At 48.2% G+C, this 18,755-nt stretch overlaps 1 protein-coding gene across 1 annotated transcript in view; it reads left to right on the forward strand.

Moving 5' to 3' along the window:
• The window catches only part of LOC141048086 (calcyphosin-like protein), a 43,967-nt gene extending 39,021 nt beyond the window's left edge, over positions 1-4,946 (forward strand). Inside the window, exons 4-5 of the mRNA XM_073543472.1 lie at positions 1,651-1,860; positions 1,941-4,946. Coding sequence (XP_073399573.1) covers positions 1,651-1,860; positions 1,941-2,042 — 312 coding nt within the window. The 3' untranslated portion in view covers positions 2,043-4,946. The remainder of the gene's footprint in view (positions 1-1,650; positions 1,861-1,940) is intronic.
• Positions 4,947-18,755: the final 13,809 nt, after the last annotated feature.

Below are 18,755 nucleotides of genomic sequence, written 5' to 3' on the forward strand. Positions count from 1 at the left end.
TTCACACTAGTCCTCAAGCAGCTTGGATTGTGGCCTCTCCACTCTTCCTCCAGATTCTGGGGCCTTAATTTCCAAATGAAATGCAAAATTTACTTTCATCTGAAAACAACACCTTGGACCACTGAGCAATAGTCCAGTTTTTTTTCTCCTTGGCCTGGCGTTGTCTATTGGTCATGAGTGGCTTGACACAAGGAATGCGACACTTGTAGCCCATGTCCTGAATACATCTGTGTCTGGTGGCTCTTGAAGCAATGACTCCAGCAGCAATCAACTCCTTGTGAATCTCACCCACATTTTTGAATTGCCTTTCCTTAACAAACCTTTCAAGACTGCAGTTATCTCAGTTGCTTGTGCACCTTTTCCTACCACACTTTTTCCTCAACTCAACTTTCCAGTAATACTTGGATACAGCACTCTGAACAGCCAGCTTCTTTAATAATGACCTTTTGTCGCTTACCTTCCTTGCGGAGTGTGTCAGTGACTGCCTTCTGGACATCTGTCAAGTCAGCAGTCTTCCCCATGATTGTGGAGCCTACTGAAACAGACTAAGGGACCTTTTTAAACACTTAGGAAGCCTTTGCAGGTGTTTTTATTATTTTAATTTAAGCACCTATACGTGTATACTTATAGTAGTGAACTGGCAAATATGTCAGTGTGCGTAAAACTGTGCTCAGAGGACTGGGGAAAAAAACATTGAGTGAAGTCACTGTGAGTTTTGTGCTTTTTAATAACCAGTAAAGGCTAAGCAGACAGGCTGGGAACCTTTATAGATATGGCCCCTTCTTAGAATAATGACACCAGACCCCAGCTGTCTGCTTTCCCTAAGCAGGAAAATAAAAATAAGTTGAACTCCATGCTGCTTTTTTATTAATTAATTTATTTCATGCATGCTATTCACAGAAGGCAGGCGCTGACTACAACTCTCATCAGCGTAGCCTGGTCTGGCTGATCGCAGGGAGACAAGGACGAGTATGATAATAGCTATAGTCAGCAACCAGTGGCTTGGAAAAGCGCTAACTGTACTGCTTTCCCCAGAGCAGTATGCCAGAGCATTTAATTCCGGGACGTGTCACACGGATGTCATCCGTGTATCATCAGTGTGCATGTGTGTAGAATGAATTTTGTCGGTGGTGCCCCCCCAAAAAAAGAACATGTTTTCAGGTTTTTCACATGGAAGTCCTGACATGTGCGCACCACCATTGAATACAATGTTTGTGTGTCCATATTTGCGGTCCTTAAAAAATGGACCGCATACGGACATAAAAAGCAGATGTGTGAAGGGGGCCTTAAATAGTATTCCTGCATTTTTCCTGACAAATATTCAAATAGATCTCAAACAGTTCTTTTTTATCATGTAGCAAGAGTCCATTAAATCAAATTGAATTAAAATCGTTTTAACCAAAAAGAGTAAGCATGTTATCCACTAATAAAAGATTTAATAGCAAAACCGGTGTGGTCAACCATAGGTCCCATAGAGCATCACATTTTATTCACTTATTGGGTATAGCCAATGTTCCTGCACTTCGTCTCCATTATTATAATTTTACACAATCAGTTGTAGCATTCATCGTATACTGGTTGTCATATGGACGTAACCGGTGTAAGATACTAAAATTGTATTAATAATGCATGCAAATTCTGTCTCTGCAGCCTCCAATGTCCAATGCTCGCAGACAAGTCATAATAGAGGCTTTCCATAAAATGGATAAAACAGGAGATGGAAAAATCACTATTGAAGACCTAAAAGGAGTCTACAACCCAAAATTTCACCAGAAGTATAAGAACGGAGAATGGAATGAGAGACAAGTGTTCCAACATTTCTTGGAGAACTTTGATTCCCCCAATAATAAGGATGGACAGGTATGTCTGGTGGATAAATCACTGTAGAAATCTGCATAGATACAAGACAGGAGTCACAACAAATTTTCTTTTGTTCTCAGGTGACAGAAGAAGAATTCCTGAATTATTACAGTGGGGTCAGTGCCTCTATAGACAGTGACGCATACTTTGTGGTGATGATGAAGAATGAATGGAAAATTTAATATATGTATTTCCTACTATTGCATTAAACTAAGTGCCCTGACTACATACATATTCACTTTATATCACCAACAAAATTATTTCTAGCAAAGTGGATTACATCATCGCATTATTTTACATGAAGGAGCATTCTACTGAAAATGTTTTTTTCCAAATGTTTAATAAGCCTAATTAAATGATTCAATGGATGATCTTGTCATATATAACACACTCTACACGAAACATACGGTATCTCTACTCTGGCATGGATCTATGCAGCATTATAAGTCAAATAAAAGTAAAAAAATAGAGGGGTATTCTGGCAATGGCATATCACTAGAATAGGCCATGACTCGCTGATCAGAGTAAATTTGCTGCATTCCCACCAATATCTCTATATATAAATCTAAATGTGTGTGTATGTATCACCAACCAATCACGAAGCAGCAGAGTGGGACACCAACCAATCACGAAGCAGCAGAGTGGGACGCGGTTGGAGAGCGGGGCTGAGGACGGATACAGCAGGACAGTGCATGGAGAGTGGGACAGTCTTCAGGACAGGGGCCGAATACTGCCGGCACATTCCCAGCCCTGTCCCGGCTCAGTCGGCGCTCCCCGTCGCCAACTGCGCTATCCCCCCTCTCCCCTGCAACTTCCCAGCCTAAAATTTAGTCCCTGGCTTCTACTGCGGCCTACTACAGCGCTAGGCCACGCCCCCTGCAGATCGCCCAATCACACGCTGCAGCTCCGCCCACTCCGGCAAGCTCCGCCCACTCATGGCACCCATGCTAGGCCACGCCCCCGCAGGCAGCCCAATCACATGCGCTGTAGCTCCACTCTAGCTCCACCCACTCCGGCAAGCGCCGCCCACACCATCCGAACAAACAATCTGCACACATCTTCCCTCTTAAAGGTATCTCCTGTATGGAAGTTAGGGCAAATCCCTCAGCGCTCTGATTCTGACCGCAGGCCTCTATTAAAGGGATCATTGGTATGGAAGTTAGGACTGTTCCACTCAGCTCTGTGGCTCTGACCTCAGGGTCTCTTAAAGGGATCATTGGTATGGAAGTTAGGGCAAATCCACTCTGCATTTTGGTACTGATGCCAGGCCTTTCTTAAAGGGATCCACGGTTTGGAAGTCAGAGCAATTGCCTTCAAATGCTCTGGTACTGACTCCAGGCCTCTATTAAAGGTATCATTGGTATGGAAGTCATGGAAAATCCATCCAGCGCTTTGGTTTTGACCCCAGGCCTCTCTTAAAGGGATCCCCGGTATGGAACTTAGGACTGCTCCACTCAGCACTGTGGTTCTGACTCCAGGGCCTCTTAAAGGGATCATTGGTATGGATGATAGGGCAATTCCACTCAGAGCTCTAATTCTGACCCCAGGCCCCTCTTAAAGGGATCCCTGGTATGGAAGTGAGGGCAAATCCACTCTGCGCTCTGATTCTGACCCCAGGCCTCTCTTAAAGGGATCATTGGTATGGAAGTTAGGGTAAATCCCTCAGTGCTCTGATTCTCACCCTAGGCTTCTATTAAAGGGATCATTGGTATTTAAGTCAGGGCAAATCCACTCAGCGCACTGGTTCTGACGCAAGGCTGATGGGATGATGCGGGATATTAGGGGTAGTAGTCCAGTGACTCTGGCTGACGGGATGATGTGGGATATTAGTAGTCCGGTGGCTCTGGCTGACGGGATGATGTGGGATACTAAGGGTAGTAGTCTGGTAGCTCTGGCTGACGGGATGATGTGGGATATTATTGTGAATGTGGCTATGCGGAGCAGGCGGGGCTATACACTCAGCTTTATATATATAGATATAATCATTATAATTTTATAAGCGCCAGGCTCTTCAGCTAGTTCAGAATAAAGGAGAGCAGTGCTAGTAAAGTGCTAAAGCACTTATCTGCAAGGTGAACCATCTAGTCTCCCACTATGTAGGTAATTACGTGGTCTTTTAGTTCTCAATATTTGTTAGATTGGCAATTACTTTATCCTCTCCTTTCTCATGAATGGCGAGGGCTTGGTACTTACTTTGTCCTCTTCTTTCTCATGAATGGTAAGAGCTTGGAAATTGCTTTGTCCTCTAGTTTCTGATGGATGGCAATAGCTTGGCAATTACATTGTCCTCTTCATTCTCATGGGTGGCAAAGGCTTAGCAATTACTTTGTCCTCTTCTTTCTCATGAATGGTGAGGGAAGACAAATACTTAGTGTTCTTTCCTCATGATCAGTGAGGGTAGGCAATTAATTTGTCCTCTTTGTTCTTATGATTGGTGGTGGGGGTCTCATAGATTATTTATATGATATATAACATGTCACTACTGTGATGGTGCACAAGTAGGTTCCCAAACCAGAACTATAGAGAATTAAAACTTGGCACTCAACTCAAGAGGATTCTGTGAAGAAATTTTTAATGCAGTCCATAAAATATACAGAAACGTTTCGGTCTTACAAAGACCTTCATCAGTCTGCCGACTGCTAGTGAAGAGTATGTGGTTTTAGGACTGAAATGTATGATAGGCGCTGTTTAGAGGCAAGTATATTATCCTGCAGTAATATATTACAGCCTGTATTAGGATGGGTGCCGCTTGTAGATCATCGCAATTCAAGTTCCAGCCTTTTATGGGTTAGGGTGGTGGTAAAGTGGAAAGGCGTCCTGTTCCAATGCGGTATCCAACAATATGCCCAATACTAAAGATAGTATTTACTATTTTTGGCAGTTTATGAAGTTCAATCTGTTGTTAATTGTAAATACTCTTTTTGGCCATCAGGAAAGTTACAGGACTGCATATGAACGGCCTGCTTTCTATCCAAGCACTCAGATGCTGTAGAATAGAGGTTATTGATGATATAAAGTTCCATATATTTTATATGCATGTGTAGCATGGAGAATAATGAGTCATGCAAATAAACTTGAATTCATCAATATAATCATTTTGTGTCATCCTTTACTTGAAAGTTAGGTAAGAAGCAATGAATGATAAAGATAATCTGTCAGTTACACACATACAGTAGGTTACATGTATGACCTATGATTATTGGGCCTAATCTGCCCTCTTATTAGACCAAATGACAAAAACATATTGTGCAGTTTGGTTAAAAAAAAATCACTGGAAAGAACTCTGCACATCAGCACTGCAGACCCTTAATTCTTAGGATTCGTGCTCGCTCACACGAGTGTATAACTTGGATAAGTGCAATACGATTAAAAAAGGGATTGCACTCGAAGCCATGCTATTCAATGAGGCAAGCAAATCTAAGGGGTTTTTTTTTTATCTGTATTTAACGTAAGTAAAAAATTGCAGCATTTCGCAATTTCACTCCGAAATCAGATGGGTGTCAAGAGAAAAATTGCATGTTATGCGGACAAAGAGAGTGGCATCAGATTTTTACTGATACATTGCAGTTCTCATCATTGACCCAAGATCTAAATCTTCCCAAGTTGTTGGTGCCATTTTCCTGAAGCCCACTGCCGGGAGATCAATGTGAGTAGCGGGGACCCCTATCCTACCTCGCACCACCAACATTTTCCGGAAGCCCATCGCCAGGAAAATAATGGCTCATGTCTCGTACCTCTGGGACACTCTCTCTTCCCAGCTCTGGGCCCGCACAATCGCCCCAATACTGCTGCCGGCTTCCTGCAGTAGCAACCCTGCCTCTTGTGACCTCGCTCCACAGCCAGTAAGCTATATTTAGACTACAAAATGCACCCCCATTTTCCTCCCAAGTTTTTTGGGAAAAAAGTGAGCTATAGCCCGAAAAATAAGGTAGTTCTCTCACTGGGCGCTGAAGTATTCATTCTGTGGGCAGCGTTAGTGACAGACCTAACATCAGAACCAGGAGCTCTTGGCAGAACAGGTTCTATCCAGTTGCAGAGGCTAGTGTGGCTGGGACCTGTAGCGTACAGTGTGTGTATGTGCGGTACAGCCCTGCTGTGGATAAGAAGATAGTGAAGCTCCCTACTAAAAATCTCAGCTTACTGTAGTGAGTTTCCAGTTATAGTTTTACTACCTATTTTTTCATCTTTTGCTCAGTCCATTTGATTCTTGTTTTGACCTCAGTCGGTTTTCTGTCGATTCTCCTGTCTCTTCTCTCCTGATGCTGACCTAGCGACTTGACCTTTTTTGAGCCTTCTCCACTAGCCAGCCTTACTCCAAGGATCCAACCCAGGGTCCCTGTGTAAGTCCACATCCATGTACCGTGATTAAAGGGTAAAGGCTAAGGCTCCCCTGGAACTGCTATACTATATGGGCCCTGTTAAAGATTTCATGTGAAAATATAGTAGAAACCTGATAAGGTACAACTCTGTGTGTATACATGGATGTGGAGATTGATTTCAATCCACACAAAGTTGCTATAACAGGTCTGCAACTACCAAAAATTAGAAGTATACTGTGCGAGAAGTATATATACAAATAGTCCAAATGGTGAAAAAATATATAAATATAAATATATAAACACTTTATTGTCATTTTCTAGTGAGAACAGACTTGGAGGGGGAGAAAGGGAAAAGTGCATATGTGCGGAATAAAGTGCAGGATGTGTGGGGAAGGTGACTTGACGGACAGACCTGACTGGAAGTAAGAGGGGACGATTTGTGCACTACAGACAAAGATTGGCAATGACAGAAAGGTAACAGCAGGGAAAGACAGAAAAGGGAGTGCAGTACCGAAATTTGACCACAAGATGGCAGGGGGGAGTGTAGTTCAGGACTTAACATCAGCTTACGGCTATAGAAACTGCTTAGTCATGGGGGGCAGGGAGATAGGAACCCAGGAGGGGAATTCCCAGTGAGAGAGGGGATAAATAGAACTGGTTAGGGTTCCAGAAGGGCGAGTCCCGGGAGGAGCTCGGTAGAAGACAGCGAACAAAGAAGAGCTCGACCAGGGGGGAATGACAGGAAAGAAGACAGTCAGGGGGGTGGCCCTGACCCGACGGACCGCAGGACAGACGAGGCCCCGGGGGGTACCGATTGGACGACGACCTCGGGCAGGTGAAGCGCTGGTGGTAGATTGGTCTAGGACAGCCCCAGTGCAAGATCCGAGGGGGGACATTACTTCGACTGGAGCAAAGGTGCAGGTACCCAGGCCTGGAGACAGAGAACTGTAAAGTGGCTGCGGTGCGTGGTTGTGGTCATCAGGAGGACAAATAAATCCGGAACTGTTACAACCGAAATCTGTCTCCGCCTCGTCCTTGCATCGTCTGGTGTCTGTGTCATCCGGACAGGGAAAGCAGCGGTCCACCCCCCAATCCGGCCCCCCTACCACATTGTGCATCATGGGTACTGCACACCTATACATAGAGCGCAATACTGCAGGGCGGTGAGGTGCATTGTGGGTACTACACACCTATACATAGAGCGCAATACTGCAGGGCGGTGAGGTGCATTGTGGGTACTGCACACCTATACATAAAGCGCAATACTGCAGGGCGGTGAGGTGCATTGTGGGTACTGCACACCTATACATAGAGCGCAATACTGCAGGGCGGTGAGATGCATTGTGGGTGCTGCACACCTATACATAGAGCACAATATTGCAGGGCGGTGAGGTGCATTGTGGGTACTGCACACCTATACATACAGTGCAATACTGCAGGGTGGTGAGGTGCATTGTGGGTACTGCACACCTATACATAGAGCGCAATACTGCAGGGCGGTGAGATGCATTGTGGGTACTGCACACCTATATACACAGAGTGCAATACTGCAGGGCGGTGAGATGCATTGTGGGTGCTGCACACCTATATATAGAGCACAATATTGCAGGGCGGTGAGGTGCATTGTGGGTACTGCACACCTATACATACAGTGCAATACTGCAGGGTGGTGAGGTGCATTGTGGGTACTGCACACCTATACATAGAGCGCAATACTGCAGGGCGGTGAGGTGCATTGTGGGTACTGCACACCTATACATAAAGCGCAATACTGCAGGGCGGTGAGGTGCATTGTGGGTACTGCACACCTATACATAGAGCGCAATACTGCAGGGCGGTGAGATGCATTGTGGGTACTGCACACCTATACATAGAGCACAATATTGCAGGGCGGTGAGATGCATTGTGGGTACTGCACACCTATACATAGAGCACAATATTGCAGGGCGGTGAGATGCATTGTGGGTACTGCACACCTATACATACAGCGCAATACTGCAGGGCGGTGAGGTGCTTTGTGGGTACTGCACACCTATACATAGAGCACAATATTGCACGGCGGTGAGGTGCATTGTGGGTACTGCACACCTATACATACAGCGCAATATTGCAGGGCGGTGAGGTGCATTGTGGGTACTGCACACCTATACATACAGCGCAATACTGCAGGGTGGTGAGGTGCATTGTGGATACTGCACCCCTAAACATAGAGCGCAATACTGCAGGGCGGTGAGGTGCATTGTGGGTACTGCACACCTATATACATAGAGCGCAATACTGCAGGGCGGTGAGGTGCATTGTGGGTACTGCACACCTATACATAGAGCGCAATACTGCAGGGCGGTGAGATGCATTGTGGGTACTGCACACCTATACATAGAGCACAATATTGCAGGGTGGTGAGATGCATTGTGGGTACTGCACACCTATACATAGAGCACAATATTGCACGGCGGGGAGGTGCATTGTGGGTACTGCACACCTATACATACAGCGCAATATTGCAGGGCGGTGAGGTGCATTGTGGGTACTGCACACCTATACATACAGCGCAATACTGCAGGGTGGTGAGGTGCATTATGGGTACTGCACCCCTAAACATAGAGCGCAATACTGCAGGGCGGTGAGGTGCCATGGGGGTACTGCACACCTATATACATAGAGCGCAATACTGCAGGGCGGTGAGGTGCATTGTGGGTACTGCACATCTCTACATAGAGCGCAATACTGCAGGGCGGTGAGGTGCATTGTGGGTACTGCACACCTATATACACAGAGCGCAATACTGCAGGGCGGTGAGGTGCATTGTGGGTACTGCACATCTCTACATAGAGCGCAATACTGCAGGGCGGTGAGGTGCATTGTGGGTACTGCACACCTATATACAAAGAGCGCAATACTGCAGGGCGGTGAGGTGCATTGTGGGTACTGCACACCTATACATAGAGCGCAATACTGCAGGGCGGTGAGGTGCATTGTGGGTACTGCACACCTATATACATAGAGCGCAATACTGCAGGGCGGTGAGGTGCATAGTGGGTACTGCACACCTATACATAGAGCGCAATACTGCAGGGCGGTGAGGTGCATTGTGGGTACTGCACACCTATATACATAGAGCGCAATACTGCAAGGCGGTGAGGTGCATAGTGGGTACTGCTCCCCTATACATACAGCGCAATACTGCAGGGCGGTGAGGTTCATTGTGGGTACTGCACACCTATACACATAGAGCGCAATACTGCAGGGAGGTGAGGTGCATTGTGGGTACTGCACACCTATACATACAGCGCAATACGGCAGGGCGGTGAGGTGCATTGTGGGTACTGCACAACTATACACAGAGCGCAATACTGCAGGGCGGTGAGGTGCATTGTGGGTACTGCACATAGAGCACAATACTGCAAGGTGGTGATGTGCATTGTGGGTACTGTACACCTATACATAGAGCGCAATACTGCAGACGCGGGTGTTGAGGTGAATTGTGGGTACTGCACACCCACACAGAGCGCAATATTGCAAGTCCGGGCGGTGAGGTGCATTGTGGGTACTGCACACCTATACACAGAGCGCATTACTGCAGGGCGGTGAGGTGCATTGTGGGTACTGCACACCTATATACACAGAGTGGAATACTGCAGGGCGGTGAGGTGCATTGTGGGTACTGCACACCTATACACATAGAGCGCAATACTGCAGGGCGGTGAGGTGCATTGTGGGTACTGCACAACTATACACACAGCGCAATACTGCAGGGCGGTGAGGTGCATTGTGGGTACTGCACACCTATACATAGAGCGCAATACTGCAGGCGCGGGTGTTGAGGGGAATTGTGGGTACTGCACACCAACACAGAGCGCAATACTGCAAGCCCGGGCGGTGAGGTGCATTGTGGGTACTGCACACCTATACATAGAGCGCAATACTGCAGGGCGGTGAGGTGCATTGTGGGTACTGCACACCTATATACACAGAGTGCAATACTGCAGGGCGGTGAGGTGCATTGAGGGTACTGCACACCTATATACATAGAGCGCAATACTGCAAGGCAGTGAGGTGCATTGTGGGTACTGCACACCTATATACACAGAGTGCAATACTGCAGGACGGTAAGGTGCATTGAGGGTACTACACACCTATACATAGAGCGCAATACTGCAGGGCGGTGAGGTTCATTGTGGGTACTGCACACCTATACACATAGAGCGCAATACTGCAGGGCGGTGAGGTGCATTGTGGGTACTGCACACCTATACACATAGAGTGCAATACTGCAGGGCGGTGAGGTGCATTGTGGGTACTGCACACCTATACATACAGCGCAATACGGCAGGGTGGTGAGGTGCATTGTGGGTACTGCACAACTATACACAGAGCGCAATACTGCAGGACGGTGAGGTGCATTGTGGGTACTGCACATAGAGCACAATACTGCAAGGTGGTGAGGTGCATTGTGGGTACTGTACACCTATACATAGAGCGCAATACTGCAGGCGCGGGTGTTGAGGTGGATTGTGGGTACTGCACACCAACACAGAGCGCAATATTGCAAGCCCGGGCGGTGAGGTGCATTGTGGGTACTGCACACCTATACATAGAGCGCAATACTGCAGGGCGGTGAGGTGCATTGTGGGTACTGCACACCTATACACAGAGCGCAATACTGCAGGGCGGTGAGGTGCATTGTGGGTACTGCACACCTATATACACAGAGTGCAATACTGCAGAGCGGTGAGGTGCATTGTGGGTACTGCACACCTATACACATAGAGCGCAATACTGCAGGGCGGTGAGGTGCATTGTGGGTACTGCACACCTATATACACAGAGTGCAATACTGCAGGGCGGTGAGGTGCATTGTGGGTACTGCACACCTATACACAGAGCGCAATACTGCAGAGCGGTGAGGTGCATTGTGGGTACTGCACACCTATATACACAGAGTGCAATACTGCAGGGCGGTGAGGTGCATTGTGGGTACTGCACACCTATACATAGAGCGCAATACTGCAGGCGCGGGTGTTGAGGTGAATTGTGGGTACTGCACACCAACACAGAGCGCAATACTGCAAGCCCGGGCGGTGAGGTGCATTGTGGGTACTGCACACCTATACATAGAGCGCAATACTGCAGGGCGGTGAGGTGCATTGTGGGTACTGCACACCTATATACACAGAGTGCAATACTGCAAGGCGGTGAGGTGCATTGAGGGTACTGCACACCTATACATAGAGCGCAATACTGCAAGGCAGTGAGGTGCATTGTGGGTACTGCACACCTATATACACAGAGTGCAATACTGCAGGACGGTAAGGTGCATTGTGGGTACTGCACACCTATACATAGAGCGCAATACTGCAGGGCGGTGAGGTGCATTGTGGGTACTGCACACCTATATACACAGAGTGCAATACTGCAAGGCGGTGAGGTGCATTGAGGGTACTGCACACCTATACATAGAGCGCAATACTGCAAGGCAGTGAGGTGCATTGTGGGTACTGCACACCTATATACACAGAGTGCAATACTGCAGGACGGTAAGGTGCATTGAGGGTACTACACACCTATACATAGAGCGCAATACTGCAGGGCGGTGAGGTGCATTGTGGGTACTGCACACCTATATACATAGAGCGCAATACTGCAAGGCGGTGAGGTGCATTGTGGGTACTGCACACCTATATACACAGAGTGCAATACTGCAAGGCGGTGAGGTGCATTGTGGGTACTGCACACCTATATACATAGAGCGCAATACTGCAAGGCGGTGAGGTGCATTGTGGGTACTGCACACCTACACATAGGGCGCAATACTGCAGGGTGGTGAGGTGAATTGTGTGTACTGGACACCTATACATAGAGCGCAATACTGCAGGCGCGGGCGGTGAGGTGCATTGTGGGTACTGCACACAACACAGAGCGCAATACTGCAAGCCGGGGCGGTGAGGTGCATTGTGGGTACTGCACACCTATACATACAGCGCAATACTGCAGGGCAGTGAGCTGCATTTTGGGTACTGCACGCCTATACATAGAACACAATACTGCAGGGCGGTGAGGTGCATTATGGGTACTGCACACCTATGTACATAGAGCGCAATACTGCAAGGCGGTGAGGTGCATTGTGGGTATTGCACACCTATACATAGAGCGCAATACTACAGGGCAGTGAGGTGAATTGTGGGTACTGCACAACTATACACAGAGCGCAATACTGCAGGGCGGTGAGGTGCATTGTGGGTACTGCACACCTATATACATAGAGCACAATACTGCAAGGTGGTGAGGTGCATTGTGGGTACTGTACACCTATACAAAGAGCGCAATACTGCAGGACGGTGAGGTGCATTGTGGGTACTGCACACCTATATACATAGAGCGCAATACTGCAAGGCGGTGAGGTGCATTGTGGGTACTGCACACCTATACACAGAGCGCAATACTGCAGGACGGTGAGGTGCATTGTGGGTACTGCACACCTATATACATAGAGCGCAATGCTGCAAGGCGATGAGGTGCATTGTGGGTACTGCACACCTACACATATAGCGCAATACTGCAGGGCGGTGAGGTGCATTGTGAGTACTGCACACCAACACAGAGCGCAATACTGCAAGCCGGGGCGGTGAGGTGCATTGTGGGTACTGCACACCTATACATAGAGCGCAATACTGCAGGGCAGTGAGCTGTATTTTGGGTACTGCACGCCTATACAGAGCACAATACTGCAGGGCGGTGAGGTGCATTATGGGTACTGCACACCTATATACATAGAGCGCAATACTGCAAGGCGGTGAGGTGCATTGTGGGTACTGCACACCTATACATAGAGCGCAATACTACAGGGCAGTGAGGTGAATTGTGGGTACTGCACACCAACACAGAGCGCAATACTGCAAGCCCGGGCGGTGAGGTGCATTGTGGGTACTGCACACCTATACATAGAGCGCAATACTGCAGGGCGGTGAGGTGCATTGTGGGTACTGCACACCTATATACACAGAGTGCAATACTGCAGGGCGGTGAGGTGCATTGAGGGTACTGCACACCTATACATAGAGCGCAATACTGCAAGGCAGTGAGGTGCATTGTGGGTACTGCACACCTATATACACAGAGTGCAATACTGCAGGACGGTAAGGTGCATTGAGGGTACTACACACCTATACATAGAGCGCAATACTGCAGGGCGGTGAGGTGCATTGTGGGTACTGCACACCTATATACATAGAGCGCAATACTGCAAGGCGGTGAGGTGCATTGTGGGTACTGCACACCTATATACACAGAGTGCAATACTGCAAGGCGGTGAGGTGCATTGTGGGTACTGCACACCTATATACATAGAGCGCAATACTGCAAGGCGGTGAGGTGCATTGTGGGTACTGCACACCTACACATAGGGCGCAATACTGCAGGGTGGTGAGGTGAATTGTGGGTACTGGACACCTATACATAGAGCGCAATACTGCAGGCGCGGGCGGTGAGGTGCATTGTGGGTACTGCACACCAACACAGAGCGCAATACTGCAAGCCGGGGCGGTGAGGTGCATTGTGGGTACTGCACACCTATACATAGAGCGCAATACTGCAGGGCAGTGAGCTGCATTTTGGGTACTGCACGCCTATACATAGAGCACAATACTGCAGGGCGGTGAGGTGCATTATGGGTACTGCACACCTATGTACATAGAGCGCAATACTGCAAGGCGGTGAGGTGCATTGTGGGTATTGCACACCTATACATAGAGCGCAATACTACAGGGCAGTGAGGTGAATTGTGGGTACTGCACAACTATACACAGAGCGCAATACTGCAGGGCGGTGAGGTGCATTGTGGGTACTGCACACCTATATACATAGAGCACAATACTGCAAGGTGGTGAGGTGCATTGTGGGTACTGTACACCTATACAAAGAGCGCAATACTGCAGGACGGTGAGGTGCATTGTGGGTACTGCACACCTATATACATAGAGCGCAATACTGCAAGGCGGTGAGGTGCATTGTGGGTACTGCACACCTATACACAGAGCGCAATACTGCAGGACGGTGAGGTGCATTGTGGGTACTGCACACCTATATACATAGAGCGCAATGCTGCAAGGCGATGAGGTGCATTGTGGGTACTGCACACCTACACATATAGCGCAATACTGCAGGGCGGTGAGGTGCATTGTGAGTACTGCACACCAACACAGAGCGCAATACTGCAAGCCGGGGCGGTGAGGTGCATTGTGGGTACTGCACACCTATACATAGAGCGCAATACTGCAGGGCAGTGAGCTGCATTTTGGGTACTGCACGCCTATACAGAGCACAATACTGCAGGGCGGTGAGGTGCATTATGGGTACTGCACACCTATATACATAGAGCGCAATACTGCAAGGCGGTGAGGTGCATTGTGGGTACTGCACACCTATACATAGAGCGCAATACTACAGGGCAGTGAGGTGAATTGTGGGTACTGCACAACTATACATAGAGCGCAATACTGCAGGGCGGTGAGGTGCATTGTGGGTACTGTACACCTATACACAGAGCGCAGTACTGCACACCTATACATAGAGCACAATACTGCAGGGCGGTGAGGTGCATTGTGGGTACTGCACACCTATACATAGAGCGCAATACTGCAGGGCGGTGAGGTGCATAGTGGGTACTGCACACCTATACATAAAGCGCAATACTGCAGGGCGGTGAGGTGCATAGTGGGTACTGCACACCTATACATAAAGCGCAATACTGCAGGGCGGTGAGGTGCGTTGTGGGTACTGCACACCTATACATAGAGCGCAATACTGCAGGGCGGTGAGGTGCATTGTGGGTACTGCACACCTATACATAGAGCGCAATACTGCAGGGCGGTGAGGTGCATTGGGGGTACTGCACACCTATATACATAGAGCGCAATACTGCAGGGCGGTGAGATGCATTGTGGGTACTGCACACCTATACATTGAGCGCAATACTGCAGGGCGGTGAGGTGCATTGTGGGTACTGAACACCTATACACAGAGCGCAATACTGCAGGGCTGTGAGGTGCATTGTGGGTACTGCACATCTACAGTGGGGCAAAAAAGTATTTAGTCAGTCAGCAATAGTGCAAGTTCCACCACTTAAAAAGATGAGAGGCGTCTGTAATTTACATCATAGGTAGACCTCAACTATGGGAGACAAACTGAGAAAAAAAAATCCAGAAAATCACATTGTCTGTTTTTTTTTCATTTTATTTGCATATTATGGTGGAAAATAAGTATTTGGTCAGAAACAAAATTTCATCTCAATACTTTGTGATATATCCTTTGTTGGCAATGACAGAGGTCAAACGTTTTCTGTAAGTCTTCACAAGGTTGCCACACACTGTTGTTGGTATGTTGGCCCATTCCTCCATGCAGATCTCCTCTAGAGCAGTGATGTTTTTGGCTTTTCGCTTGGCAACACGGACTTTCAACTCCCTCCAAAGGTTTTCTATAGGGTTGAGATCTGGAGACTGGCTAGGCCACTCCAGGACCTTGAAATGCTTCTTACGAAGCCACTCCTTCGTTGCCCTGGCGGTGTGCTTTGGATCATTGTCATGTTGAAAGACCCAGCCACGTTTCATATTCAATGCCCTTGCTGATGGAAGGAGGTTTGCACTCAAAATCTCACGATACATGGCCCCATTCATTCTTTCATGTATCTGGATCAGTCGTCCTGGCCCCTTTGCAGAGAAACAGCCCCAAAGCATGATGTTTCCACCACCATGCTTTACAGTAGGTATGGTGTTTGATGGATGCAACTCAGTATTCTTTTTCCTCCAAACACGATAAGTTGTGTTTCTACCAAACAGTTCCAGTTTGGTTTCATCAGACCATAGGACATTCTCCCAAAACTCCTCTGGATCATCCAAATGCTCTCTAGCAAACTTCAGACGGGCCCGGACATGTACAGGCTTAAGCAGTGGGACACATCTGGCACTGCAGGATCTGAGTCCATGGTGGCGTAGTGTGTTACTTATGGTAGGCCTTGTTACATTGGTCCCAGCTCTCTGCAGTTCATTCACTAGGTCCCCCCGCGTGGTTCTGGGATTTTTGCTCACCGTTCTTGTGATCATTCTGACCCCATGGGGTGGGATTTTGCGTGGAGCACAAGATCGAGGGAGATTATCAGTGGTCTTGTATGTCTTCCATTTTCTAATTATTGCTCCCACAGTTGATTTCTTCACTCCAAGCTGGTTGGCTATTGCAGATTCAGTCTTCCCAGCCTGGTGCAGGGCTACAATTTTGTTTCTGGTGTCCTTTGACAGCTCTTTGGTCTTCACCATAGTGGAGTTTGGAGTCAGACTGTTTGAGGGTGTGCACAGGTGTCTTTTTATGCTGATAACAAGTTTAAACAGGTGCCATTACTACAGGTAATGAGTGGAGGAAAGAGGAGACTCTTAAAGAAGAAGTTACAGGTCTGTGAGAGCCAGAAATCTTGATTGCTTGTTTCTGACCAAATACTTATTTTCCACCATAATATGCAAATAAAATGAAAAAAAAACAGACAATGTGATTTTCTGGATTTTTTTTTCTCAGTTTGTCTCCCATGGTTGAGGTCTACCTATGATGTAAATTACAGACGCCTCTCATCTTTTTAAGTGGTGGAACTTGCACTATTGCTGACTGACTAAATACTTTTTTGCCCCACTGTATACATTGAGCGCAATACTGCAGGCCTAGGCGGTGAGGTGCATTGTGGGTACTGCACACCAACACAGAGCGCAATACTGCAGGGCGGTGAGGTGCATTGTGGGTACTGCACACCTATATACATAGAGCGCAATACTGCTGGGCGGTGAGGTGCATTGTGGGTACTGCACACCTATACACAGAGCGCAATACTGCAGGGCGGTGAGGTGCAATGTGGGTACTGCACATCACTACATAGAGCGCAATACTGCAGGGCGGTGAGGTGCATTGTGGGCACTGCACACCTATACATAGAGCGCAATACTGCAGGGTGGTGAGGTGCATTGTGGGTACTGCACACCTATACATACAGTAGAGCGCAATACTGCAGGGCGGTGAGATGCATAGTGGGTACTGCACACCAACACAGAGCGCAATACTGCTGGGCGGTGAGGTGCATTGTGGGTACTGCACACCTATATACATAGAGCGCAATACTGCAGGGCGGTGATATGCATTGTGGGTACTGCACACCTATAATTAGAGAGCAATACTGAAGGGCGGTGAGGTGCATTGTGGGTACTGCACACCTATACATAGAGCGCAATACTGTAGGGCAGTGAGGTGCATTGTGGGTACTGTACACCTATATACATAAAGTGCAATACTGCAGGGCGGTGATATGCATTGTGGGTACTGCACGCCTATAATTAGAGCGCAATACTGCAGGGCGGTGAGGTGCATTGTGGGTACTGCACACCTATACATAGAGCGCAATACTGCAGGCCCGGGCGGTGAGGTGCATTGTGGGTACTGCACACCTATACACAGAGCGCAATACTGCAGGGCGGTGAGGTGCATTGTGGGTACTGCACACCTATACATTGAGCGCAATACTGCAGGACGGTGAGGTGCATTGTGGGTACTGCACACCTATACACAGAGCACAATACTGCAGGGCGGTGAGGTGCATTGTGGGTACTGTACACCTATACACAGAGCGCAGTACTGCACACCTATACATAGAGCTCAATACTGCAGGGCGGTGAGGTGCATTGTGGGTACTGCACACCTATACATAGAGCGCAATACTGCAGGGCGGTGAGGTGCATAGTGGGTACTGCACACCTATACATAAAGCGCAATACTGCAGGGCGGTGAGATGCATTGTGGGTACTGCACACCTATACATTGAGCGCAATACTGCAGGGCGGTGAGGTGCATTGTGGGTACTGCACACCTATACATAGAGCGCAATACTGCAGGGCGGTGAGGTGCATTGTGGGTACTGCACACCTATACATAGAGCGCAATACTGCAGGCCTAGGCGGTGAGGTGCATTATGGGTACTGCACACCAACACAGAGCGCAATACTGCAGGGCGGTGAGGTGCATTGTGGGTACTGCACACCTATAATTAGAGCGCAATACTGCAGGGCGGTGAGGTGCATTGTGGGTACTGCACACCTATACATAGAGCGCAATACTGCAGGGCGGTGAGGTGCATAGTGGTACTGCACACCTATACATAAAGCGCAATACTGCAGGGTGGTGAGATGCATTGTGGGTACTGCACACCTATACATTGAGCGCAATACTGCAGGGCGGTGAGGTGCATTGTGGGTACTGCACACCTATACATAGAGCGCAATACTGCAGGGCGGTGAGGTGCATTGTGGGTACTGCACACCTATACACAGAGCGCAATACTGCAGGCCTAGGCGGTGAGGTGCATTATGGGTACTGCACACCAACACAGAGCGCAATACTGCAGGGCGGTGAGGTGCATTGTGGGTACTGCACACCTATACACAGAGCGCAATACTGCAGGGCGGTGAGATGCATTGTGGGTACTGCACACCTATATACACAGAGCGCAATACTGCTGGGCGGTGAGGTGCATTGTGGGTACTGCACACCTAT

The sequence above is a fragment of the Dendrobates tinctorius genome, unplaced genomic scaffold, assembly GCF_039654945.1.
Source record: "Dendrobates tinctorius isolate UK_male_01 unplaced genomic scaffold, ASM3965494v1 ptg000011l, whole genome shotgun sequence".
Lineage (NCBI taxonomy): Eukaryota > Metazoa > Chordata > Amphibia > Anura > Dendrobatidae > Dendrobates > Dendrobates tinctorius.